Genomic DNA, 27,506 nt, shown 5'->3' with positions numbered 1-27,506 from the left:
CACAAAATTAAAAAGAAATAAAAAGGGCCGCACAGTGGCTCACACCTGTAATCTCAGGACTTTGGGAGGCCGAGCCGGGCGGACCACGAGATTAGGAGATTGAGACCATCCTGGCCAACATGGTGAAACCCCATCTCTACTAAAAATACAAAAATTAGCTGGGTGTGGTGGCACGTGCCTGTAATCCCAGCTACTTAGGAGGCTGAGGCAGGAGAATCGCTTGAACCCAGGAGGCGGAGGTTGCAGTGAGCTGAGATCACACCACTGCACTCCAGCCTGGTGACATAGCGAGACTCCGTCTTAAAATAAAGAAAATAAATAAAAAGAAAACCATTATAATGACTTCAAAAAGAAATAATTTTCAAACTACAAGGAACAGTTTCAGGAAGTTTTAATGCCACTGCATGTGGACAGTCTAATAAGTGGGAATCTTTATAGTATAAAAGTCTGCTTGACTACTGTCCCTTCTAACTTTCATCCTGGTACTCTTCTCAATGTGGCATCAATAAAGACAACCAGAGACAATAATTGCAATTAGTCTTTCTCGATGTCTCCCAAAAATCCAGCACTTTTGAAATCTGCTCATTAAAATGATATTTTGGTGAGAGTTTTTCCCCTCCTTGGGCTGTGTAGGGAAGAGGAAAGTTTTATGTCTGATAAACTTTTTATTGTTAAATATAGTGTTCTTACTTCTCAATGAAATCAACTTGTAATTACGTATAGCAACTGTAACTGATTACTCTTGCCCCATGTTATTTTGGCAACAAGCAGAGGCAACAGGTTCTTACTTGCCTTTAAGCCTCAATAAAATTAAAAAGATTTTAAGTACCTCAGTGTGTTTGGTGCACTCCCAGCTCCCACTAACCAAACTGTTAAATAAGTAGAAGATGTGACAAAATACAAAAGACTGTTAAGTTTAAAAGTCAAGTTTAAATTGTCCAAGACTTCCCCCCAAAAATAACCAATTCAATGTTTTACGCCAGCTAATTTTTGAGAAAAAATTCTATATAATAAAGGACAAAATATTTTGTTTACATTTCTAATTATAACCACTGCTCTATAAGAAACAAAGACAGAAGCCAGAGTATGACAGTAGAGACTACGGTGATACTCAAATAAAATATATCACAAAAAATTTTGTACCATATTTAATAACATACATAATAGTGTATGTCAAGAACTTCCCTCATAGGTTCAGTACATATTCATCATCACCATACATTTAAATAGCCCTTTTTTTTTTTTTCTTTTGAGACTAAAGTCTCGCTCTGTCGCCCAGGCTGGAGTGCAGTGCTGCAATCTTGGCTCACTGTAATCTCCGCCTCCCAGGTTCAAGTGATTCTCCTGCCTCAGCCTCCTGAGTGGTGGGGATTACAGGCGTGCGCCACCACATCTGGCTAATTTTTTTTGTTAAAAATAGCCCTATTCTTATTCTCTATTTTCTATTTCCTTAGCCAAGAGCTAAGATATAAAAGATTCTCAGCTGGGTGCAGTGGTTCATACTTGTAACCCCAGCACTTTGGGAGGCTGAGGCAGGCGGATCACCTGAAGTCAGGAGTTCAAGACCAGCCTGGCCAACATGGTGAAATCCTGTCTCTACTAAAAATACAAAAATTAGCTGGGTGTGGTGGCACATGCCTGTAATCCCAGCTACTCGGGAGGCTGAGGCAGGAGAATTGCTTGAACCTGGGAGGCGGAGGTTGCAATGAACCGAGATCGTGCCACTGCACTCTAGCCTGGGTGACACAGCAAGACTCCATCTCCAAAAAAAAAAAAAAAAGATTCCCACCCTTGTGATTACTTCCTCTGTTGCCTTAACTCCACACCTAGAGGAGCTTTAAAAGGCCGGTCCCTTCCTACCCATGTCATAGATCTTGAGGTAGGAGAAACTCACAAGTTGTAGATGGCCAGCTGGTACCATGGAGTCTAATGATGCCTTATCTGTCCAATGCTGATCTTTGACATTCTCATGTCTGGGATGGGAAACCCATTTTGTAGAATGAAGGGAGACAGAAGGCGAAAGGGGAAAATGTGACATAGGGAAGACACATTCTAGGAGGGAAATGGCATGGTGTGTGTATAAGAGCACAATCAATTCCCGACTGCAAGAGTGTCATATGAATGACATGAACTTGCAAGAGAAAAGCCTGGAGAGGTGGGAGGAGACCAGGACATGGGTTTATGAACCATAGGAAAGAATCTAGAACTTACACTGAGGCTACTGACAGACACTAGCCTTTTTCACCAGTCAGATCTCTTTTCAGAATGATCTCTCTAGAAGGTACGAGCTTCTTCGTGCATAATTACTACACTTTTTCTAGACAGGTTCCCAACGTAGTAACAAACGGGTACTGTATAAGCCAGAGAGCATTTAGGAAACACAGCTGATGGACTACATCACTAGGAAAGAAAGGTTAGCCAAGGAGAAGCCTCCCTGCCAGAGTTCCAGAGTTTGGAAATGCTTTCCTTGATGGGTTGCAAGAAACAGGGAGTCAGGCTTGCTGCTGACACAGCACATACTCCTTCTCAGTCATGGAGCAATGAGTGCTCTGAAGAAATGGAGAATTTAGAAAAGTCTGAAGGGGTGGGGGAAAAAAACCAAAAAACTGATCATTCCCAGCTCAGAATCTATAACAAGAAGCTGCTCTCAGATGCCTCGAAACAAGCAATTCAAGATAAACATAGTCCCTTGACACAGAAAAATTGTAAAATTAATCATAAGTTCTCTAGGATTTCAGGCAAAATATTGAAAACTCTTTACAGAAAAATCTGAAGCCCTTCAACATAATGTCTGGCTCTGTCAGCTTTCAGATTAAGCATTTGGGGGAAAAAATTAAGATAAAAATATTCACATACAGAGGAGAACCTCATTACATCATGTTTCATGGACTTGGGAGAAAAACTGAAAGTATGAAAAGGAGAGAAAAACTGCTACGGGGGCCCTTAGCTAAAGCTTCAAAATCACTGTATTATCCGAAGTAAAATACAAAATCAGGTAAGGAAGCAGAGATACTTCTCAAACAATATTCTCCAAACCAGAGCTTCTAACAGTAGAGGTTTCAATTCCTTGGGCAACCTCAGGAAGTTATGAAGAGAGTTGTGAAGACTCACAGGAAACCTTTACATTGTAAATAACACAGAAACCAGAACCGAACTGGGTTAATCAAAGAGGGTCATTATTTGTTCATCTAGCTTCAGGTAAAGCTTGATCCAGAGTTCAAAGTACACACCCAATACCCAGTTTCTCTCCTCCCCAAAGCTCATGAAAAAGAAAGAGAGAGTGGCCACAAAAGCTAGGGGCAGTAATTTGGGGGCCATGAGCTTTAGAATGGCCAAAAGAGGAAGGGGAAGAAATTTGAAACTGATTACATCATTACTGTTGGAACAAGGTCCACTTGAAGTCAGTGAGACCCCTGTTCTTAGGATGAAGTGAGATAATGCCTTACCTTTTTAAATTAAGCCTGTTTAGGTCTGGAATTGTTATTTGCTATCCAAAGAATCCTAATACTAAACAGAGACTGCAGTTGCAGAAATCACAGAGTTACTGAACAGTGGCCACGATGTAACTAAATAGTACAAACACCTCAAGAACAACAAATACTTAACTGATTTGGGGTAAAAAATACTCATTTGCCACTATATGCAGATACAAAGAAGGATGAAGACACAAATTACATCTTTAAGGAGCTTACAAGTTTACAAGTCTAATTCAAACACACATAAAAATATTTATGGCCTTAGAAGTCAGAAGAGTGTTTACTGTTGTGGGGAACCAGACACTGGAAGGGAGCACTTCTAGGACACTGATATGTTTCATTTCTTGACCAGGGTGCTAGGTACACAGATATGTTTACTTTATGGCAATTCTTCAAGCTGTATGTTTATGATATACGTTATATTTCAATACTGAAAATTCAATAGACAGGCCAGGCGCAGTGGCTCATGCCTGTAATCTCAGCACTTTAGGAGGCTGAGGCAGCCAGATCACCTGAAGTCAGGAATTTGAGACCAGTCTGGCCAACACGGTGAAACCTTGTCTCTACTAAAACTACAAAAATTTGCTGGGCATGGTGGCCTGCACCTGTCATCCCAGCTACTCAGGAGGCTGCGGCAGGAGAATCACTCGAACCTGGGAGGCGGAGGTTGCAGTGAGCCAAGTGCCATTGCACACCAGCCTGGGTGACAAGAGCAAAACTCCATCAAGGAAAAAAAAAATCAATAGACAAGTTGGAAGTTAAGAAAATCTCCCAGATATTAAACTAAAAAACAAATATAAAGATTGAAAATAAGGGAATAAACAGGAAAACTAGAGGAAGAGTCCAGAAGGTTAACTAAATCATACAGATTCCAAAGAGATGAGAAAACTGGAGAGGAAGAAATAACTAACAAAGCAGTTCAAGAAAATGTCCAACAATTGAAGGGCTGATTGAAAGCCCTACACAATGAGAGTAAAATGAGTGAAAAATATCACTGTGAAATTGTAAAATATTCAAAAAAAGATCCAACAAAAAAAAGCAACATAAAAGCTGAAGAAAAATTCAGAACTCTTAACACGAACTCTGTCAGATAAAAGACAGTAATGCAATGTCACTAAGATTCTGAAGAAAATATTATTTCCTACCAAGATTTTCATACTGGAAGAAGCTACACATGCCAAGGTGGAATAAAGATCATTGAAGACATTTAACGTCTTAAAAATTTACCTCCAAAGCATCCTTTGTGAAGAAACCATTGCAGCACATGCTCCACCAAAATAAGAAAACAGTCAGGAAAGAGCGAGGCCAGGATGCAGGAATATGAGGAGTCCACAAAAGAGAGAAGTAAGGGAATCTGCTGGATTACAATGAAGAGATCACAGAAGGGGATCCCCATGCATCAGGCATAGAATGCCAGATTGGAGCAGAGAAGAAGACTCTGGAAGACATTGCTCCAAGAAAATGAAACAGACAGAATATCTGATGGTTCTGAAGCTCTTGAGAAGAGGAGATTTGGTAGAGAGCAAGGGATTTAATTAGTCGTAACTACGTACAAAACAACATAGAAAACTATACAAATACACAAAAAACAAGACTACTATTAATGCAAGAAAAAAAGTTGAAAAGAAAAGGATAACAGATCACAGATTCTGGAAGGCATTCTTATGTATATAATAACTATAAAGGCTGAATAGCAGTACAATCAAAATTACAATAAACCTATAATGGGAATCAGAAGCATGCACATGTGTAGGCAGGCAGGGAGAAAGAAGAGAGCTAAGTAAATCTTCACCTTCCATATCAGGAAGCCAATATATAATATTCAAAACAATATAAATATGTTATCAACTACCAAAAACATTACCTGAAAGAAAAGAGTAGAAATGATTGCCTGTGGAAATGAAAATGGAAAGGTGTAAATAACTCCTGCATTTTTTTTCCTTAACAAACCTTATAGAAATTTTTGACTTGCAAAAATTATATGAATAATTTTGATAAAAGCTAAAAATAACACAGTATTGAATGCTTACTACATTCTAATTACTGCTGTTACGTTCTTAGCACTTTACAGGTGTTTAATTCTCACAATCTTGAGGTGGATACAGCTCTGATCACTATTTTACAGACGAGAAAACTGAGTCACAAAGGATTTAAGTAACTTGCTTAAGGTCCCATAGCTAATTAATACCAATACGAATGATGTCATTCAATAGTACAGAATTTAAGTGCCTAATCAATGTCATGGACAGTAAAGTCTATTCCACTGTTCTGTGATCCCTTGCTCATCACATTAATATATCATTAAAAGTTCAGCTATCCTTGAAGAAAATATTTGCAAGTCATGTATCCGATAAGGAATTAATATCTGGAATACATAAGGAACTCACAAAACTCAACAACTAAAAAACAGCCAAATTCAAAAATGGGCAAACAACTTGAATAGACATGTCTCCAAAGAAGATATATAAATGGCTAAGAACATGAAAAGATGTTCAATGTCATTAATCATTAGGAAAATGCATATCAAAACCACAAGGAAATACCACTTCATACCCATTAGGATGGCTGTTATCAAAAAACAGGGAACAGTAGACAGGGACAGTAACAGTAACAGCAACAGTAAGCATTGGCATAGATGTGGAGAAATTAGAGCCCTTGTACATTGTCAGCGAGAAAGTAAAACAGTTCAGTCACTGTAGAAAACAGTATAGCAGTTCCTCAAAAATATCAACATAGACCTATCATTTGATCAAGCAATCCTAAACAAAAGTACATATACAAAAGTATGTACACAAAAAAAGTATATACACAAAAGTACTGAAAGCAGAGACTCACACAGATATTTGTATACACAGATATTTGTATACCAATGTTCACAGCAACTTTATCCACCATAGCCAAAAGATGGGTATTATGAATAGCCAATGGATAACTTGATCAGCAAAATGTGGTATATTCATACAATAGAATATTATTCATCTTTAAAAAGGAATTAAGTTCTGATACATGCCATAACATGGATGAATCTTGAGGACATTATGTTAAGTAAAATGATTGTATTAGTTCGTTTTCATGCTGCTCATAAAGACATATCCGAAACTGGAAATAAAAAGAGGTTTAATCGGACTTACGGTACCACATGGCTGGGAGGCCTCTGAATCATGGCGGGAGGCAAAAGGCCTTCTTACATGGCAGCAGCAAGAGAAAATGAGAAGGAAGCAAAAGCGGAAACCCCTGATAAACCCACCAGATCTCGTGAGACTTATTCACTATCAAGAGAATAACCTGGCAAAGACCAGCCTCATGATTCAACCATTTCCTCCTTGGTCCCTCCCACAACATGTGGGAATTCTGGGAGATACAATTCAAGTTGATATTTGGCCAGGGATGCAGCCGAACCATATCAATAATCTAGACAAAAAAGGTCAAATAGCGTATGATTCTACTTATATGAGGTACCTAGAATAGTCAAATATAATATAGACAGAAAGCAGAACAGTGGTTACCAGGAAATGGGGGAAGGAGAAATGGGGAGTAATTGTTTAAATGGGTACAGAGATTCGGTGTGGGATGATGCTTAATGCCACGCAACTGTACAGTTAATATGGTTATAATGCTTAATTTTACGTATATTTTATTGCAATAAAAAAGGATAAAAGGGAATGAGCTATTGATATACATAACAACATGGATGAATCTCAAAATAACTATGCTAAGTTAAAGAATCCAGACAAAAAAAAGTACACATATATAATTCCAACTGTTTAAAATTCTAGGAAATGCCAACTCATCTAGTGCCAGAAAACAAATCCAGGCTGAATCTGTGGCTCACACCTGTAATTCTAGCTCTTTGGAAGGCTGAGCAAGGAGGATCTCTTCAGGCCAGGATTTCAAGACCAGCCTGGGAAAGATATTGAGACCCAGTCTCTACAAACAAATAAAAAACAATAAAAAAAAAAAAATAGATCTGTCAGGAAGAGGAATTGCAATGGGGCACAAGGAAACTTCTGAAATAATGGGTATGTTCATTATCTTGATAGTGGGGATAGTTTCACGAGTGTGTTGAAACTTATAAAACTATAAATGTTCAATATGTATAGCTAATTGTATGTCAATTATTCCTGAATAAAGCCATTCACAGAGGGGAGAAAATGTAGCCATTCTTATAGGCTTAGTCTTCTTTTGACAAATGGGAGACATTACTGCTGGTCATCCTTTCTCACCGGTGCTGAAATACTGCCACTCTCTTTGTTGGTAAAAAGTTACAGGACAGTATTTACACATTTCTCCCCTGCCCTGCCTCTTCTAATCTAGACCATCATATCCCTAGTCTGGATTACTTTGGTCGCCTCTGTGAGTTCTCCTGTTTCTCATATTGCTTCCCTTCTTCTACTCTTCAGTGGCTCCCCATCTCACTCCAAATCCAAACCTACTACTTTGTATTCTAACACGACAAAGCCCTATCTTCCGCCATCCATTTACTTGTCCCTTTGTCTTCATTTCGTTTCCTCTTCTCTCACTGTATTTCATCCACACTTGTTGCTTCTGAAACATCCCAATCATGTTCTATCTTTCCGCCTATGTGCTCCCCCTTGAAATTTCTCAGTGGCACATTCTCTCCTTCCAATCTGCTTAAATGTTACCCCCTAAACAAGGCCTTGCCTGGCTCTCCTATCTAAAATTGTAAGATTATCCCTCACCCTTGTTACACAATCTACTTTTATTTTCTGTTTTCCCTTGCTAGAATGTGAGCTCGATGAGGGCAGCGATTTTTGTCCGTCTTGTTCACTGCTACATGCTCAGCATCTAGACAACTGTCTAGCAAATAGTAGATGCTTATTGTTAAATGAAAAAATAGTTGCATAGGCATGAAAAAAAATGTAACTTTGTAGATCAAATAAGTTTCCCCGCCCCCCCCCTTTGGTCTTCTTGTGAGTCTTCTTGGTTCTTCATGGGAGACCTTATTGTTAAATGAATAAATAACTGGCTGGTCACCCCAAAAAATGTGACTTACAAGACCAAACAAGGTTACTGAGCAGTATAAGTGATTTCAAAAATCATTGACAAGGCATAGCATGATACAATAAAACAAAGCTAGATCAAATAAGCTTTGAGATTCTAGACAGGGATGCTGGGAAGCTAAGATAACATTAAACATCACAGCGTTTTTATGAATACTCCAAAACTCCAAGTTGCAATTATAAACTAGCTTTTCATGGTCTCAGTGATGAACTGAGAAATAGAGAGCAAGTCATGTTAAAATAGAGATTCAAGAATTATGGGAACACATTTCCATCCTTAAAGGGATGCAATTTTTCCCAAATCAAAGACAGGAATGGAAACCCTAGAATTCCAAGAACATTATTGCGAAGTCTCTACTTTCCAGGCTATCACATGACATGCTCAACAGGAAACATGGATCAGCTTCTTCCTTTTGTGAGCCTTCCTGGGTTTTTGTTTGTTTGTTTGTTTGTTTTTGAGACGGAATCTTGCTCTGTCGCCCAGGTTGGAGTGCAGTGGCGCAATCTCGGCTCACTGCAACCTCTGCCTCCCAGGTTCAGGCAATTAACCTGCCTCAGCCTCCCGAGTAGCAGAGACTACAGGTACGCACCACTACGCCCAGCTAATTTTTGGATTTCTAGTAAAGACAGGGTTTCACGACGTTGGCCAGGCTGGTCTTAAACTCCTGACCTCGTGATCCACACGCCTTGGCCTCCCAAAGTGCTAAGATTACAGTCGTGAGCCTCCGCACCCAGCTGCCTTCCTGGCTCTTTATGGGAGGCCTGGAAAATAATGTCAAGAATACGCAATACTTGGCACTAGTTTAAAATCTTAAGAATTGCTTTTCTAGAAAGACAATTTTACCGAGAATGTTTCCTTCCAAACAAAGAAACAAAAATGGTAGCCAATAGTTACTGTTGATCTAAGTGATGTTTCTGAAGGTGTTCCAGTCAAAGAACAAGGTGCTGGACTATATTAAACATTGGGTTTTTAATGCCTTCCCCACTAAAGTTCGTTTTTTATAGCTAGGAGTAACAAGCAATTGCCAGCAAAGCTGGAATAGGAAAATCAAATATTCTGCCTATTTACATATGGTTCCCCGAAGCCATTCCTGATTAAAACTTGTACCATTTCAATCTTCCTACTGGAGATATCTATTAACTAGAACGGCATGTGAAAGCCAATGAATTTAGTATATAATTACACGTATCCTATACAAATTACTTCTCAATGACCTCTACTCATGAAAATAAACCAAAGAGGGATGACTGGCTCATTATAAATCTACAAGAAGATTTCCCTGGGAAAAGGTATTGAGAGCAGAGTCTTGAAAGATCTTAAGCTTCAATTGAATTTAATTTCAGCAGGAAGCAATCACTTCTGTATCTGAATTCCCAATGCATTTTACGTGAACCTCTCCAGTGGCAAGGAACACTTTCCAACTTAAATCCCTGCTCTTGTCACTAAGTAACAATGTGACCTTGGCCAAGCCACTTCCCTTCTCAGTGTTTTCATTTGTAAAATGAGAGGCTGGAATCAAGTGATTTCAAAAGTCTCTTTCAGATCTAATGTTTCATCATTTCATAATTATAATCAAAAGAGCCCCCTAACCTCACCTCTTACCTCTAAGTGAGAAAGCCATTGATTTACCTTTGGAGTTCCCATACTGTCTAGACAAACAAGTTCAAGGACACAGAAAAAAATACAATTCTCTGAAGTGTCCACTCTCTGTGGACCTCCTTAAGCCCTTCTCAACCTCAACCAAGGTTTTAAACCAAATGATTCTCTTCAAGTCCACCTTTACCATAGTTCTGGCATTCTGCCAAGGATTATAAGACCAGAAAATTAAACAGATATCACTTGTCACTTAGAAGACATGCACCCACCACAGAGTTTCAAGGCACATGCTTTGTACACCATCTGACCCAGAGCCACATGCTTTGTACACCATCTGACACATAGCCAGACACCTACAGAAAGGTTGTTTCATCGGATAAGATAATCTGATGCATTCCAATCATCTGAGAGTATGTGCTAGAAAGCTACAGCAGATGTGGGTGAGAAGTAAAACTGGAGAAAGGAAGACACCAAGACGTGCAAGAAAACGCAAGTGGAACGTCCCCTTAACCTTTCCAGAGGTGGACATTTTAAAAACCCAAGTCCCTGGCCGGGTGCCGTGGCTCACGCCTGTACTCCCAGCACTCTGGGAGACCGAGGCGCACAGATCACGAAGTCAGGAGTTCAAGACTAGCCTGGCTAGCATGGTGAAACCCCATCTCTACTAAAATTACAAAAAATTAGCTGGGCATAGTGGTGCGTGCCTGTCATCCCAGCTACTCGGGAGGCTGAGGCAGGAGAATCCATTGAACCAGGAGGCAGAGGTTGCAGTGAGCCAAGACTGTGCCACTGCACTCTGGCCTGGGACATAGAGCAAGACTCTGTCTCAAAAAATTTAAAAAGTGAAAAAATAAAATAAAATCCCTGAGACAGCTACACTGCTGGGATAAGAAACACCTGCTCATAATGCACATAGCCTTAGGTGTTCAGATTCTGAAGTCTGGATATTTGTGCTCAAATCCTAACTCTGCTAATTACTTGCTGCATCACCATGAACAAGTTAATCAACCTTCTGTGACTCGGTTTCCTCATCTGTAAAATGAGGATAGCAATAGTACTTCATTACTATTTTGTTCTTTGAATTGTTGGGAAGATTAAATGAGTTAATGTATGTAAAATGCTTATAACAGCATGTGGCACATAGTAGGTGCTCAACAAATGAGCATTCCCAGTATTGCTATTATTATTAGATGGAGTTCTGAGAATTTCTGAGGTTAAGAGAACAAAGGAGTTTCTACACTGCTCTTACAGATTCAAAGTCTGCAGTTGTCTCTTTCCGGTGACAACTGCAAGTCCCAACATTTCTATATTTATATGTAATTTATATTTGTATACTTTATCAGTCTTAATTACTCCTGAGCATAGAAACTATTCATTAGACATTTAAATTCCTTTCTGAAAGATATTCTAGGTTTCAAAAAGTACTTGATCACCCACGCGAAGGGAGTACAATAGGACCATTAAACTGGAGGGCTGAGAGTAATTGGGAGCACAAAGACATCTTTGTAGAGCTTTGCACTATCACATACCACTGCTTCAGGTTTGGAGAGTTGTCTCCTTAAGAAAGAAACTAACTCCATTGTTCGTTCACATCAGAGTTCTTGGATGTGATAGTTCTTAAATCCCTGGCAAGTCCTTATGAAAGATCAGAGGATCTCAGTTCTTTCCATTAGGACAGCATTAAATCCCTTCAAGCGATTTTCTTAGGTCAGCATCATTATTTGAGATGCCAGAGAAAGTGGTGAAATTTCCAAACGCTAAACTTGTTCCTTGTTTCAGACTGAAGACACAAGGTAAAGTTAGAAAAAAATGAGTAGTTCTGAGGAAATTTTTGAGACTGGGAAATTGTAAGAAATTTAAAGGGTACTTTAAAGATCTTTTTTTTTCTTAAATCTCTTTTCCAAAACAGTTATTTTAGTAAACAAAAAACAAATAACAATAACAAACAAAAATCCAGTCAAATAACTAGAGTTGTCAGAAAATAATGAACCTTGAAAGTTCCAGTCAAATATGGACTTGATGGGATATCCCATTCCCTGATGGGATATCCAGAATTCTGGTTTTCCAAACATCTTTCAGTAAATCAGACAAGAGAGCTAATACTATGTCTTGTATCCCTTTGCCAAATAATCAGGCACAAAAGAAAGTCAACAGAGGTCATGCTCTCCTCGATCTGTTCAACTACCATTTTTGTAATTCTATTCTAAGGAACAATGAGGGCCATAAACACACAGAAACAATAATAGAAGAAGAGAAATTTGGGTGGGCTCCTAAGAGGTAGGCTATGATCTCTGTTTCAAGGGGATTATATATCAGAAAATGCAAGAACAAGTCTACCACGGCCACCCAACAAGGTCTAAAACTGCAGAATTGGGTAGAGGGCTAAGGAGTTTCCTGAAAATGGAGGACTGTCTGCTTACAAAACCTACCTCAACTGCTTCTGGCAAGGAAGGACAGTAGTTACAAACTGTGTGAAGCCAAGAACAAGTCCATATTTGACAAATCACACCCATCAAGATAGTGATGTCAACCATAATAAAATATTTTGGCAAGTCTGGAAATGTGCACCTGTGGGAACCTGGAAAGATTTGACAGATTTTTTGTTTTCCCAGCTCTTCATCAGCAAGTTAATTATAGCAACTGTACAATCTCCTGTGAGCTGTAGAGAAAGACAGTTGGCTGTATGAAACCAAGAGGCTGCTCTCCTGGGCACACGAGAGACAAATGACAGGAGTGCTTACATGCGAAAATATTCTGAGTACAGTATAACGATGAGCCAGCTAGCATGGCTAGATGAGAAAGAGGCATATTCTGCAGACACACGGGTGTGACAAGACTAAAAAGTACACATGATACACACACAAGCATGTGCATGTACACACGCAAGCACGTTCGTGTATGTGTGCATCTCCAGAGCCTAAACAACTCGGGTCATATTACCACACACAGGGCTGCTTTTTCGCAGAGCAGACTGTACCTTCACAGCTATAACTGTACACTGCCACCGCTGACCTGTCCACCAGATTTTCATCATGATGCCAGCTCACTGCCATTTTCCCCATGCCAAAATAAGGTTCCTCTTTCAGGTATGGCATTTTCTGAGGATCCATGAAATTCAGCAAAGTTACGTTGTATGCTGCTCTGCTCTTAATGTCCACTTCATCTTGTCCATCGTAGGATGACCCCATCCCAACCCTGGGGAAATCTGCAGACATACACAATGGCACAGCATCCTCATTAGCCTTCTCTTTGGCAGCAAGTTCTTCCAAAGCCTGGATGGTTTCTATCTGCAGGTAGTCATTGAGCTTGAGGAAGGTCTCACAAGCAGCGGCTATTTCAGCCTCGGGGTATTTTATATTAGACCCTTTCACTGGCCAGGGGACTGTGAAGAGCCTGGTGTTCAGGTACTTGTAGGTACAGCCTGGATTACCAATGAGGATGCGAGATACCGGAGTGAGCAGATCTTTGCCTTGGATCCTAACCAGGTCCCGAAATAAGCAGCCATGCTTGTGCAGTGTGAGAAAGGCTTCTTGAACCTCTTTATGGAGCTCCTCAGATACACTGCTGGCTTCTCGGAGAATTAGTTTAGGATATTTCAGCTGCCACTAAAACAAAACCAAAGCAAAAACAGACGTTGATGTATAGTTACAATTGTATTATTTCCAAAGGTGTGTTTCTTTGTAAGCATTTGGGGAGTTGTTGGGGGACTACCTGGTGCTTATTTCTAAACAGGAGTCACATCTTCCTAGCCCAAAACAGAAAACCAAATAAAACAAATGTCATCAAACTCTACAGTCAAGATTTTCAAGTTCAAGCTCAAATTACTAACAATCTTTAATAAAAAACAAAAAATAATAATGTGGGTCCTGATACACCAGCATTGCTGTGTGACCACTTTTTCTCACCCTAAATCTCAACACCATTTTATTAACTGTTTATTATCTAAAATACTTATTTATTAAGTGCTTACTAGGTACCAGGTACTATTCTAAATTATTTGTGAGCATTAGCTCATTTTAACTCTATGCATAGCATTATTATCTCAAGTTTATTAGACGAGACCACTGAAACATAGAGACATTAATTTGACCAAAGACATTAATTTGCCCAAAGTCACACAGCTGGCAAATATTGGAGCTGGAATTTAAAACCCCTGGACACCAACCCCTGGCTTCCAGGGCATGAGTTCTTAACCATGAGTATGCCTTGTCTCTCAATAAATGACAAACTGGTTTCTGCTTCATACTTTCACAGAAAGAGAACTCACTTCTCTTCAGGAGTTAGATATTAAGTTCCATGAACACAAAAGTCATGGTAATTTTGCTCATGACTATAATACAAGTGCCCAGAATTTACTCAGTAAATGGTAAAGGAATGAATAAATGGATTTGTGGATGGATGAATGAGGTGTTATTACATTGCAATTCTAGAAAGTTCTAATAATTCTTTTTTTTTTTTTTTGAAAGTTCTAATAATTCTACTGGTGTCACTGGAGAAGAGTAATATTAGCCAATTCCCTCCCCTAATATAGAAATACATGGAATGATTAATGTAGGTTAGGGCTGCATTAGCTTTTCGGCTACCACTTTCCTTAGAACTTGGCATGTGAATCGGTGTCAGGCTGGAGTTTCCTGATTCTGTATAATACAACTGATTTATTTGTAACCAAATCACAGGATTTTACATTTACCTCTGTAACGTTTACCTCTGTAACGTTTGATCGGATCTGTTCCTTCCTAGTTTTAGGCTGTCTTAAAGAAACAGTCAGACATGATCAACACATTAACCTGTCCTCCCTGTATTGTGCTGCCCACCATTGTTAAGATACCTTCCTTCTCTGTCTTCATGCAGTAATTACCATTCATATGATAGACAGGGCAAGTCCAGTATTCTTCCATACATTTTTTTTTTCATGCAACATCTGTTTATTGAGCACCTACCACCAGGTGGAAATAAGGTCCCTGCTCTCAGAAAGCTTTCTACCAAATCAAGTAAATAAATAAAGAAAAGCAACCCCAAATTGTGTTAAGTACTAAGACAGAAACAAACCAGTAGGAAATCTTATTAGAGCAGGAAGAATTCCCTACGGAGACGGGATTTAAGCTGAGATCTTCAGGAAAAGAAGGCACCAGAAAATATGACAAGTCAGAGAAAATGCTTCCCAGAAAGAGAGACTAAAGAAGCCAAAGGCACTCAGAAAAAAGACCAATCTATTCTAGGGACCAAAAAAAAGGCTTGTTTTACTAGAGCACAAGAGCCAAAGACAGAGTGACGTGCGATGAGGAGGCAGAGGAAGGCGGAGGCCAGATCACACACAGCCTTAGAGGTCATGGTAAGGAATCTGGAGCTAACTCTAGATGCACTGGAGGATGTAGAAGGGAGAAAAATAACTTGATTTACATCTTATACAAATCACTCTCAGTTATAATATCAGGCATGGATTGGAAAGAGGCACATGTGAGCGTGGAATGTGCTATTACAATCATCTGGGAGAAAAGTGATGATGGTCTGGACTAAAATAGAGGCAGAGATAAGTGGACAGATGAAATACATATGTTGTAGGTAGAACAAAAGGATGTGTTTATGAATTAGATGTAAGGGATAAAAAAAGATTTGGGGTTTTTTGGTTTTTCTTGAGATGGCATTTCACTCTTGTTGCCCAGGCTAGAGTACAATGGCGCGATCTCGGCTCACTGCAACCTCCGCCTCCCCGGTTCAAGTGATTCTCCTGCCTCAGCCTCCCGAGTAGCTGAGATGACAGGCATGCACCACCACACCCGGCTAATTTTGTATTTTTAGTAGAGACGGGGTTTCTCCCTGTTGCTCAGGATAGAAGTTAAGGATACATTCCAGATTTCTGGATTTAACAACTAAATAAATAATTTGCTATTTTGTGAAATAAGGAAAACTGAAAAAAAAGAGAAATAGTAGAAAGAAGAAAAGGGGGAAATGAAGCGTTCACTGTGGAGCTGCAGTCTTGAAGACACCTATGAAACCTCCAGGTGAAAATATGGGGGGGAATTAGATGTGCACATCTGGAGCTCAGAAGAGAAAGGAGGGCAGAGGAACGCAATGCGGGAGTGATCAGCACACAGCTTGGTTTTAAAGGCCTAGAAATGAATGAGATCACCTAAGGAAACAGTACAAATATCAAAAGGAGACCAAAGCTATTTCCTGAGTCACAGCAGAAGCCTCAACAAAGGAGAACCAGCAGAAAACCAGCAGAGTGTATGTATTAATGCAGAAGCTACAAGAGGAGAGCATTTCTAGAAGGATGGGGTAGTTAACTATGTCACCTGACACTGAGGGGCCAAGTGAGATGACGCCAGATGATCCAGTAGATTTGGCAGCATGGAAATCACTTATGGCAATGACAAGAGCAATCTCAGTAGAGAGCTGGGGATGGAAGTCATATTGGAGTAGGCGAAGACGGAATGAAAAAGGAGGAAGTGAAATGGCATGTAGAGATGTCTCTGAATGGTTCTGTTATGAAGGGGAGTAGAAAAATGGAGCTTTTGATAAAGGAGAAGGCTAGACTAAGCGACAATCTCTAATGATGGAAGATGCTAGAGAACACTAGAGTTTCTCAGTACACTCACGAGAATGATACAAGAGAAAGAGGCTGATGACGCAGAGAGAGTGAATAACCAAAGTGGAGACTTTGAGTGTCTAGAGCAGTAGCCCCCAAGTCAGGTATGTAGGGATTTGTAAGGCAATCTGGTAGAGTGGTGGGGGACACGGGAGAGACAGAACTGCTTTATTTTTAATATAAAAGAAAAGAAATCAAGCATTCTTAAAATATGTATGCATATATATATACACACACACAAATAGGTTTAATATGAATATTATTATAAAACAGACACAAGTACATAAGTACCACTACCAGAACACTACCAGTGGCGTGCTGGAGTCACTCCACAGCGGCTCATGAGAGCTTACTGTGTACATCTCTTTCCAATCAGGCATTCAGTAACACCATGATGGTGGCTTGAAACTGTCCACAGTGAGAGTATTTACATTGCGGAAATCGAAAAACACTAAAAATCAAGGCTGGTTCACTTCCCCTACAGGCCACTTGTTAAACATTTTCTAGGACCTCACTATATGTGCTTATCTACTGATAGCAGTATGTGATCAAAAATATTTGGATAGGAGAGAAGATACTTCTTATATTGCAATAGGCTAGAAGGAGAAAGAAGGTATGAATTCAGATAAGATGATAAATGTAATAATAGTAGGCAGATGAGTAAGTTCTAGGGTTTCTTTTGGAGGGGTGGTGGTTACAGAAAGCTCTGACTTTCTCAGCAAAGTTAAGGTGAATCACTAGCTAAGAATGCATGCTGGTCATTAGAGCTGTTTGCTAAATAATTCTGGATTCCTCCCCTGCTACCCAGCTTTTTGGGCCCAGTATAAAATTACACTTCCTGGCCCCCTCATGATGGATGAAACATGGGATTACTTCTGTCCAGTGAAAAATGATGGTCATCCTTCCAGCCTGGAACATGTCATTGTCACTGCAAGACCCTCCAGCATACTCTGCACCCCTCTGCCACAGCAACCAGCTGGTGGCTGCTTGGATCTCTGAGCTACTTTAATGGGTAGTGACTCTGTGCCAACCCACAAATGATACATAAAATGGACACGAAATATCATTGTGTGGAGCCACTGAGATTTGAGAGTCATCAGTTACTATAGCATAATCCAGCCTGTTCTGAGGCAGAGTGCAGGAGATATTATAGAAGACATGAAGAAAGTGGGAGGAAGTACACATAAGAAAAATAAATGAGTCAAGTTTGAATGTGAAAAAATGACTTTACTAGGTAAGTGTGGTAAGACTGCTCTGCTTCTCAAAATGCCTATCTGAGGTGTTGACCATGAACTGAAAGTGACAAAGAGAGGAGTCACGTGGCATACCACTATGGACTGTCATTGAGACTGTCAGGGATCCACTAAGGATTTAGAGTTTCCATATTTCAGTTATCCCCATTGGAAAACAGAAACAGTGATATCGTACTTTCTATTTACATAGCTTATGAAGAAAGCAATGCAATCCTGTAGGCAGAGACCAAATATTCTGGAGCCATGAGCAGTAACTCTAATTCTATCACTATACTGGTTACTTTCTAAGCAAGTCCCTGAGGCCCCAGTATACTCAAAGCAATGATGAAGAAGTGATGAAGAAGGTAATTTCTTCACACTGTCTTCACACCTCCAGTACTCTCTGAATGGTCTTTAGTATAAAATAATAAAGAAAAGTATGGTAATTCCAAAGAACTCTGTTTCTGAACACACTCCCCTCTGGGACTACGAAAGGAACACTGAAAATAATGCACTCATATGCACAAATGCCTGCCCTCCCCCCATTGAAATCTTGCTGCCCTTGTTCAACATACACTGGGTCTCAACACTATATAAGATCTATTTAATACAGGGAAATTATAACCCTATGGACCAGGAAAACCATAAAACCACATAAATATCATCTGTAAATACCTTGACATAAAAAACAGCATAAAAAGAAAATAATGGCATGGGAAAATATTCCATTTTTTTTCCACTTAGATCATGTCCCTTTTCTCTCTGACCATAAGTGCTTCTATTCCTGCAGTCCTCAAGTGTCCAGCTCTTAAGTACTTCCCCAAGGCTCTTCCCCCAACTGCACACCTGGATGGTCCTTCTCATCCCTGGGTCATTTTCTCATAGAAACCTTTCCTGAATCTCCACCCTCAAATAGGTGCCCTCTGTTATCACTCCACACACTTTGCTTCTCTTTCATAGCACTTATCTATTTGTAACTATATTTATTTAAACTGTTATTGGTTTAATAATCTGTCCTGTAAAATCACAAGCTCCTAAAAGAAGACAGTATTAGTGGCCAGGAGCAGTGGCTTACGCCTGTAATCCCAGCACTTTGGGAGGCTGAGGCAGGTGGATCACCTTATGTCAGGAGCTCAAGACCAGCCTGGCCAACAAGGTAAAACCTCGTTTCTACTAAAAGTACAAAAATTAGCTGGGTGTGGTGGCCGGCGTCTGTAATCCCAGCTACTCAGGAGGCTGAAGCAGGAGAATCACTTGAACCCGGGAGGTAGAGGTCGCAGTGAGCCCAGATCGCACCACTGCACTCCAGCCTGGGTGACAGAGTGAGACTCCGTCTCAAAAAAAAAAAAAAAAAAAAAAAAAAAAAGAACAAGAAAATAGCATTAGTACCTGTTATAGCCACAGCACTTGGTTCCACATAAGTGCTCAAGACTCCTTTCTAAGAATAAAAGCTTTAAAAGACTGAAGCAGATGAGTGGAGACCTTGGCTGGGGTAGGAAAGAAAACTAAATGTAAAGAGGCATGAGAGATCTTTTTGGGGTGCTAAAAATGTTCTAAAACTACTGTGATGATGGTTGTATGCCTCTGGAAGTTTACCAAAAATCACTGAATTATACAATTTTAAAAGGTGCATTTTATGGTATGTAAATTATACACATATACAGTTAATCAATAAACTTTTTAAAAAAGAAGATTGATAGATGTGAATATCTGAAATTTTAAATTTTTGTATAAAATAAATCATAAAAATAAAAGGCAAACAAACTGGAAACCAAAGTATAACCTATATTGGCAGGAATGTAGAACCATTAATGCAGAACCATTAAAAATTTAAATCTACAAACACACACACACATTCACAAGCAAATTAATAGAGAAGCCTCTTAGCACATAAAAAAATTAACTGCCTGGGCGCGGTGGCTCACACCTTTAATCCCAGCACTTTGGGAGGCTCAGGCGGGTGTATTGTTTGAGCTCAGGAGCTCGAGACTAGCCTGGGCAACAAGGTGAAACCCCCTGTCTACTAACAATACAAAAAAATTATCCGGGTGTGGTGACACGCACTTCTGGTTCCAGCTATGTGAGGGGCTGAGGTGGAAGGATGGCTTGAGCCCAGGAGGTGGAAGCTGCAGTAAGCCTAAGCCTGGGCCACAGAGTGACACCCTATCTCAAAGATAGATAGATAAATAAATATTAACTGTATCAAAGTTGGAAAATATATAATTGGTATTAAATTATACTTAAATTAGTTACTGTCTATCAAATTTGCATTAAAACATTTTATAATAGTAATACATATTGTTGATAATGACAAAATTCAATATTCTGATAGCGAGCAATTAGGAATGCAAATTATTACAACGTTGCTTAAGGCCAATTGGACAAGATCTTTCAGAATCTAAATATGCCTATGTCTTTTCATGCAGTTTTTCTACTTTTAGGAATTTGTCATAAGGAAGTTATTAAACACACAAGATTATAAGAATATTCATCACACTGCTATTGATAATAATTAAAAACTGAAAACCACCGAAATGCCCAAGAAGGGATTAGAAGGGAAAATGGTACAACCACGTGATGGAATATTAAAGTAACAAACTTAACTGTTTGAAAGTCAGTAGGAAACTATAGTCATAGAATAAGTTAGTAACAAAATAGTCAGACAAGAGGATCTCAGTTTCATTAAAAGAAAAACAGTACGTTACTGTAAAGGCTCACAGAAAAAAAAAAAAAAAAACTTGGAGAAAAAGATAGCCAAAAGTTTATGGTGGTTATCCCTGAGTAACGTACTTGAGCATTATTTTAGTTTTCTTCTTTAGACATCTATATTATTTTCAAATTTCCCAAAATAAGTGTAAAATATTTTTAATCAAAAAAATCAGAGCGAAGATGCTGCACTAAAAAACTTCTTAATTTTCATGACATTTCTTATATTTGCCAAGAGATTCTTTCTGATGGCTCTAAATGGTCAAAAATCTTCAAGAGAACTTCTGGTACTATTTAAATCTGTTGTTCAAGACTGAGAATTTTCATTGTGCCACAGTGAAAACAATAATAACTGGCTAATTTTGTCACTATCTCAAAGAAAATGTAAGAGAAAAAAAAATCCCAACCTAAATGCCCTCTTTTATTGTTTATAAAGTAATTTAAATTAGTGCCTGACACATAAACATACTACGGAGCATTTGTTCAATTTTTCTTTTAAAAAAAAAAAAAGAGCAAGTAACTTTGGAGAATAAGTGAACATTAAGTAACTTAATATTAATTCATTCTGTCAAACAAATAAGTTCACTTTCCATTTTGGACAGGTACATGTAGAACATCAGATATCACAAATAATTTGGAACAGCTGTTGGCAGATTTTCAAATATGCTAGACTTTTTTTCATTTAATCCCATTAGAGTTTTTTCCAATGAGTCATGAAATTTATATTAGTAGTTGTCTGGTCACATACTGTATTTCTTGAGATCCACAAATGATCCTGTGGCATAAATGATGATTATAAAGTTTAATAAGTATTTGGAAAAGTATTTTAGATATAAAATGCCAGCATGCCAGGCCTTTGTCAATGGCTGAAAGATGTGGAAAGCTAAGCTCTCTGGAGATCAGGCTTCATTTTCTGTCTATTTTAAGCCATTACATAAAAATTCTACCTTTTCCTCCCATATCAAGAGATGCTTCTGAAAGATTTCCTCAGACAGAGAAGTCAGACATGGTTTTAACTGAGTAAGATACCAGTTTACCAGAGGCTCACTTAAATGAAGCCCAGTGGAACTCAACCTTGGGTAGAGAGAAAAAAAATTTTAAATCTTCAAGTGACTTGGGAAATGCCCTTCACTGAAAAGTGCTAGAATATTCTGATTTTAGAGGAGCGTATTTCTAATCTAGCTGTTAATAGATATTGCTCCTAACTCTATTTTGCACTCAGCAATTTGCACCCTATCACTCATTTTCTATACAATTTTTGTTGTAAAATGCTTGCAACGTGGCAGCTGTCCGACGACTAATGGGCTAAACACTCATCTGACCCAGACTCTGTCTGCATGATACAAACTGGAGCCCCAGAAGGGATACACTTCTGGAGTCACTGTTCAGACTCTGCCACAGCTATCACAAGACTTGAGGTAACATGTGCTTTGCTACAAAATGACACAGAGATTCTCGTTCATTCATGCATTCATTCATTCATTCAATACTTCATTTCATTTTGTTTACTTAACATTTCCCAAATACTTGCTATGTACCAGGCACTGTCGAAAGTGTCAGACATAGAAGGATTGAAAGAAGATAGGTCCTATTTGACAGCATCTCATAATTGAACAGTATAGACCGAAATGGAAACAAAAAGAGAAGAACCTACTACAATAGAAGTGTGAGTATACTGCTATGGGAGCGGAGAATAATTAGGAAGGAAAAGCTGGAAAGCCCTTAGGTACTGAATACATATGTATTGAGCACTTACTATTTGCAAAGCACTTGGGTGCTGAGAACATGGAAGAGAGCAAAACGTCTATTTTCTCTCTAGAAGCTCATGTTCTATGCCATACAATAAGCATATAAATAAATAAAATATGTGGTATTTTAGATGATGATAAGTCTATGGAGAAAAATAAAGCCAAGAAAGTAGGATAGGGAGTGCTGGGGTAAGTATGCCTATTTTACACAGGGTGGTGAGGGAAGGCCTCTAGATACAGCGACAACAGAGCAGAAGAAAGCAAGAAATAAGGATACAATCTCTGCAGATGCCTGGGGGGATAAGAGAGTTCCAGGCTGAAGGAACATTCAGTGCAAAGGCCTTGGGGCAGGAGTGAGCTTGGTTTATTCCAGGAAGAGTAAAGTGCCAGAATAGGAATAAAAGTGTGAGGACGGTGGGGAGTGGGCAGGAGCAGGAAATGAGGTGAGGGAAGCAGTTAGGAACCCAAGCATGTAGAGCTTTGTGGGTGCATGTCAGGTCCTGGGCTGATGGGAAGCTATTCAAGGGCTTTGAGCAAGAAAGTGTAACGAGCTGATTTATGTTTTCAAAAGAACACTCCGGATGCCGTGTTAAAATCAACTAGACCGGAGGAAGGAGGCAGAACCAGTCAGGAGGCTGTTGCAACAGAGATGATGGCAGTTTTGGCCACGGTGTAAGCAGCAGAGGTGGTGAGAAGCAGTCAGATTTTGCATACATTTCAGAACAAAAGGGATTTTCTGAAGCCTTCACAGAATATGTAGGGTTTAAGTAAAGTCTTTAAGAGTAGATGCTTACCAGACAGAAAAGGGAAGAGAGTACTAGTGGGCACAACGGCAAGGAAGGATAAGAGGGCACAGCAGAGTCAGGGTGGAACCAAGAACTCCCTATGACGAGAGTTTATGGTTGGGTGCCATTTTAGCCATGGAATGAGATTACACCAGAGAGGTTAGTTTAGGGTCGGAAAGTCAATGGCAACCAGGTGTGGTGGTTCACACCTGTAATCCTAGCCCTTTGGGAGGCCGAGGCAGGCAGATCACTTGAGCTCAGGAGTTTGAGATCAGCCTCGCCATGTCCATCTCTACTAAAAATACAAAAATTAGCCAGGCATGGTGACGTGCACCTGTAGTCCCAGTTATTCGGGAGGCTGAGGCAGGAGAATCGCTTGAACCCGGGAGACAGAGGTTGCAGTGAGCCAAGATCGCACCACTGCACTCCAGCCTGGGCGACAGAGCAAGACTCTATATCAAAAACAAAAACAAAACAAACAAACAAAAAACCAAGAAAGTCAATGTCCTTATAGGGTGGATATGCTGAGGAATTTGAACTTGACCTTGGAAAGAAAGGAGACTCAACAAAATTTATAAAACAAGGAGGTACAAGTCAGTTCTGATGGCACTGGCGAGGGCATGAGGAATGCCAATCAGGAGGATGCTAAAACTGCGGAGGCGGAAGGTGATCAATGAGGCCTACATAGTTGAGGTAGTGTCTGTGGGATGGAAAAAGAAAAAACAATTTGAGAGATTCTAAAGAAAGAAAACCACCAGGGGCCCAGCGACTAAATGAGGGAAGAAAGCAATGGGTAGAAGTTGAGGGTGGTGAGCTTTCTAATTTTAAGAATGGGACTAGGGGATACCATTACAGAAGAGGCTGCATGGGAGGAGCCTTGTTGAATGAATCCTTATTAAAATGTAAGTCACATCCTGTCATGCTTGTGCTCCAAGCCCTCTCATGCCTCCTCATCTCAGAGTAACCACCAATGTTCTTCTTACAAAACTTACAAACTGTAAGTTCCTATATAACCGGGCCCCTCTCTCTCTCTCTGACTGTCTCCCCTGCTCTCACCAGCTCTCTCCCTCTGTTCCAGATATGTTGGCCTCGGGTGCTTTTCCTGCCAAATATACCTCAGAGGCTTTGCTGTTCCGTAGGCCCAGAACATTCTTCCCACAAGTATCTACATGGCTTGCTCCTACACCACCTGCCCCACAAGAAATAAGCTCAAAGAAGACATGAATCTCTTGTCAGTTTTCACAACTTCATTTCTAATGCCTAAAACACTACCTGGCACAGAGTCGGGGAGTGAAATCCATTTGTTTAATGGAGTAAGTAACTTAATGAATATGAATCATGTTGAGTTAGACGTAGCTGGAAGACTTTCAGGTAGAGCCACTCCATAGACAGTTGGAAGTGGAGAGCTGGAGGTCAGAGGGAGAGCTGGGATGGGGACAGAGGTCTGGAACCACTGAGACAAGAGCAGAATCATCTCAGAAGGATGAAGAAACACAAGGGAAGAGAGAAGCAGTATAGGACTTAAGAGTAGAGACCCAAAAGACAACAGCCCAGGCTTAAATCCTAGTCCCAACATATCCTGCATATAAATCTTGAACGAATTTTTAAACCTCTCTGTCCCTTGGTTTCCTCATCTCTAAAATAGGGTTTTAGTAACACCTGTCTCAGAAGAGTACAGCAAGATTTCAATGAGCCCACACATGTAATGCAGAACAACCTAGCACATAGCTAGCACACAATCAATGAAAGCAAGGGGGTCTCATTTGAGGAGAGTCTCATTTTCTTTGGATAAGAGGGGCTGCATTCATATTTCTGGAAGCCACAGTCTGTTTTCTGACTATGTAAGTCCTTGCTTCCTTGTATTCCACGATGAGCTAACAGAGGTTCTCTCTGCTTTTCTGCTTTGACCTTTGGTGGTTTGGTTTTGCTTCTTTTATCTATGGTCTTATTAAAAGAAACTGCAAAACTTCTCTGAAGGTGTTTTGAATTGGAGCACGGTAGACCAAGAGGTAGACAATACAACAGAAAGAGCATGGGCATTCCAAGTAAGACAAATATGGGCTGAACTCCAGCTCTTCTACTCGGATAACTAGTCTCTCCTGATTTCCTCCTTTTTTAGAGAGGGGGCCTTGTTATATGACATGCAGGCTGGACTCCAATTCCTGGGCTCAAATGATCCTCCCGCCTCAGCCTCCCAAGTAGGTAGAACTTACAGTTGTGCCTGGTTCCTCTCTTGATTTCTAAAACAGAAATAATACCTACCTCAAGTACCTCAAGCCTGAAGAAGAGTAGTTGCTGAATACCTATTTGTGGAATGAATGAATGTTGTGAGGATTACATGTGACAGTATGCATAAAACGTGTAGCACAAAGCCTAGCACGCTGTAAGGGTCAATTGACAGACCCAAAATGGAAGCTGCACAGACTCCTGTGTTTATGACTGGCAGCTGGATTGGCATTCCTGTGGTGAGGGCCTGTTTAAGGAACCCAGTGTCAGGTCTGAACTTTCTATTTATTCGTGTCATTAAAAAGTATTTTCATTTCATCTTTTAAGAGAAGAGGTTTACTTTTACTAAAGTTTTACTGAAGTACTAAGCCTTCTTAGAAGGTGTACTTTGGCCAGGCGCAGTGGCTCACACCTGTAATCCCAGCACTTTGGGAGGCTGAGGTGGGTGGATGACTTGAGGTCAGGAATTCGAGACCAGCCTGGCCAACATGGTGAAACCCCATCTCTACTAAAATTACAAAAATTAGTCAGGCATGGTGGCAGGTGTCTGTAATCCCAGCTACTCGGGAGGCTGAGGCAGGAGAATCGCTTGAACCCGGGTGGCAGAGGTTGCAGTGAGCTGATATCGCACGACTGCACTCCAGCCTGGGCAACGGAGTGAGACTCCGTCTCAAAAATAATACTACTAATAAAAAATAAAATAAATAAATAAAGAAAAGAAAAGAAAAACAAGAAGGTGCACTTAGAGTGATGAGATATTGGTATCAGGGTTTGCTGTGGGCCTTGAAAAGATAACAGAGAAGGCTTGATGGTTGTTCTGTTTGCATTTGGGTTTCCTTTTATCCCTTAGCGGATGGCTGGTTCAGAGCACAGTGGGCTGATAACCTTTTGTATCTCATTCTTCCTGCACCATTTTCACACCACAAAAGCTGAAATGGCTCAGCAGTTGCTTTCTGACAATGCATGTAATCATGTACTAGAAGGCTTATAGCTATGAAAATATTAGTAAGCATTTCAGAACTAATTGCATTTTTGTGGGTTTACCTGTCTTAAGGGAACATTTAAAAATTATTTTTTGCCTGACTGCAAAAGAATATACATTCACTGCAGAAAATTTAGAAAACTGGGAAAGTTCAAAAGAGAACACCCACTCTATCACTATGCGGTATGACATTTCTGTACACATCTGTCAAATCTTTCCAGATGCCCACTCCCTGGGGAGGTGTCTATGTGTGTAGAAGCAAAATTCATATCATACTAAACTCATTATTATTATATATAACTGGTTTTCCAAATTAGCTATTGCATGCATGCATTTAAGCAAACTCATTCTGCACCTGATAGGCACCAGGCACTGAATGAAGTACAGAGGATAAAGGAAGTCAGCACACAAAAAAATTCATTACAATTAAGTGAGATTAATGCTGGATGTGATGGCTCAAGCCTGTAATCCTAGCACTTTGGGACGCCAAATCACTTGAGGTCAGGAGTTCGAGACCAGCCTGGTCAACAAGGTGAAACCATGTCTCTACTAAAAATACAAAAATTAGCCAGACACACTTGCTTGAACCCAGGAGGCAGAGATTGCAGTGAGCTCAGATCGCGCCACTGCACTCCTGGCTGGACACAACACAGCAAGACTATCTCAAAAAAAAAAAAAAAAACCATTAAGTGAGATTAAGTGCTGATAAAGGTATTAAGTACAAGAGAGGAAGCACAGACAACTTGTAGAGGTGTCAGGGAAGCTTCCTACAGGAGATGGCATATGAGCTATTACTAACAGGTAAAACAGAAGTTCACCAAGGAAAGAAAGGACAGGCCAGGCATGGTGGCTCATGCCTGTAATCCCAGCACTTTGTGAGCCCAAGGTGTGCCAATCGCTTGAGCTCAAGATTTCAAGACCAGCCTGGGCAGCATGGTGAAACCCTGTCTCTACAAAAATACAAAAAATTAGCCAGGCATGGTGGCACGCACCAGTGGTCTCAGCTACTTGGGAGGCTGAAGTGGGAGAATCGCATGGGCCTGGGGGGCAGAGGTTGCAGTGAGCCCAGATCTCACCACTGCATTCCAGTCTCACTCAACAGAGTGAGATCCTGTGTCAAAAAATAAACAAAAAAAAGAAGAGA

At 40.0% G+C, this 27,506-nt stretch overlaps 1 protein-coding gene across 2 annotated transcripts in view; it reads right to left on the bottom strand.

The window, feature by feature from the left end:
- Window positions 1-27,506, bottom strand: part of FTO (FTO alpha-ketoglutarate dependent dioxygenase) — a 422,796-nt gene that overhangs the window by 279,840 nt on the left and 115,450 nt on the right. For both annotated transcript variants that reach the window (XM_007993307.3, XM_007993308.3), the window contains exon 3: window positions 13,072-13,699. In XM_007993307.3, coding sequence (XP_007991498.1) covers window positions 13,072-13,699 — 628 coding nt within the window. The remainder of the gene's footprint in view (window positions 1-13,071; window positions 13,700-27,506) is intronic.

Source organism: Chlorocebus sabaeus, chromosome 5 (genome assembly GCF_047675955.1).
Source record: "Chlorocebus sabaeus isolate Y175 chromosome 5, mChlSab1.0.hap1, whole genome shotgun sequence".
NCBI classification, from domain to species: Eukaryota; Metazoa; Chordata; class Mammalia; order Primates; family Cercopithecidae; genus Chlorocebus; species Chlorocebus sabaeus.
This window is presented reverse-complemented; position numbering and strand designations above follow the sequence as displayed.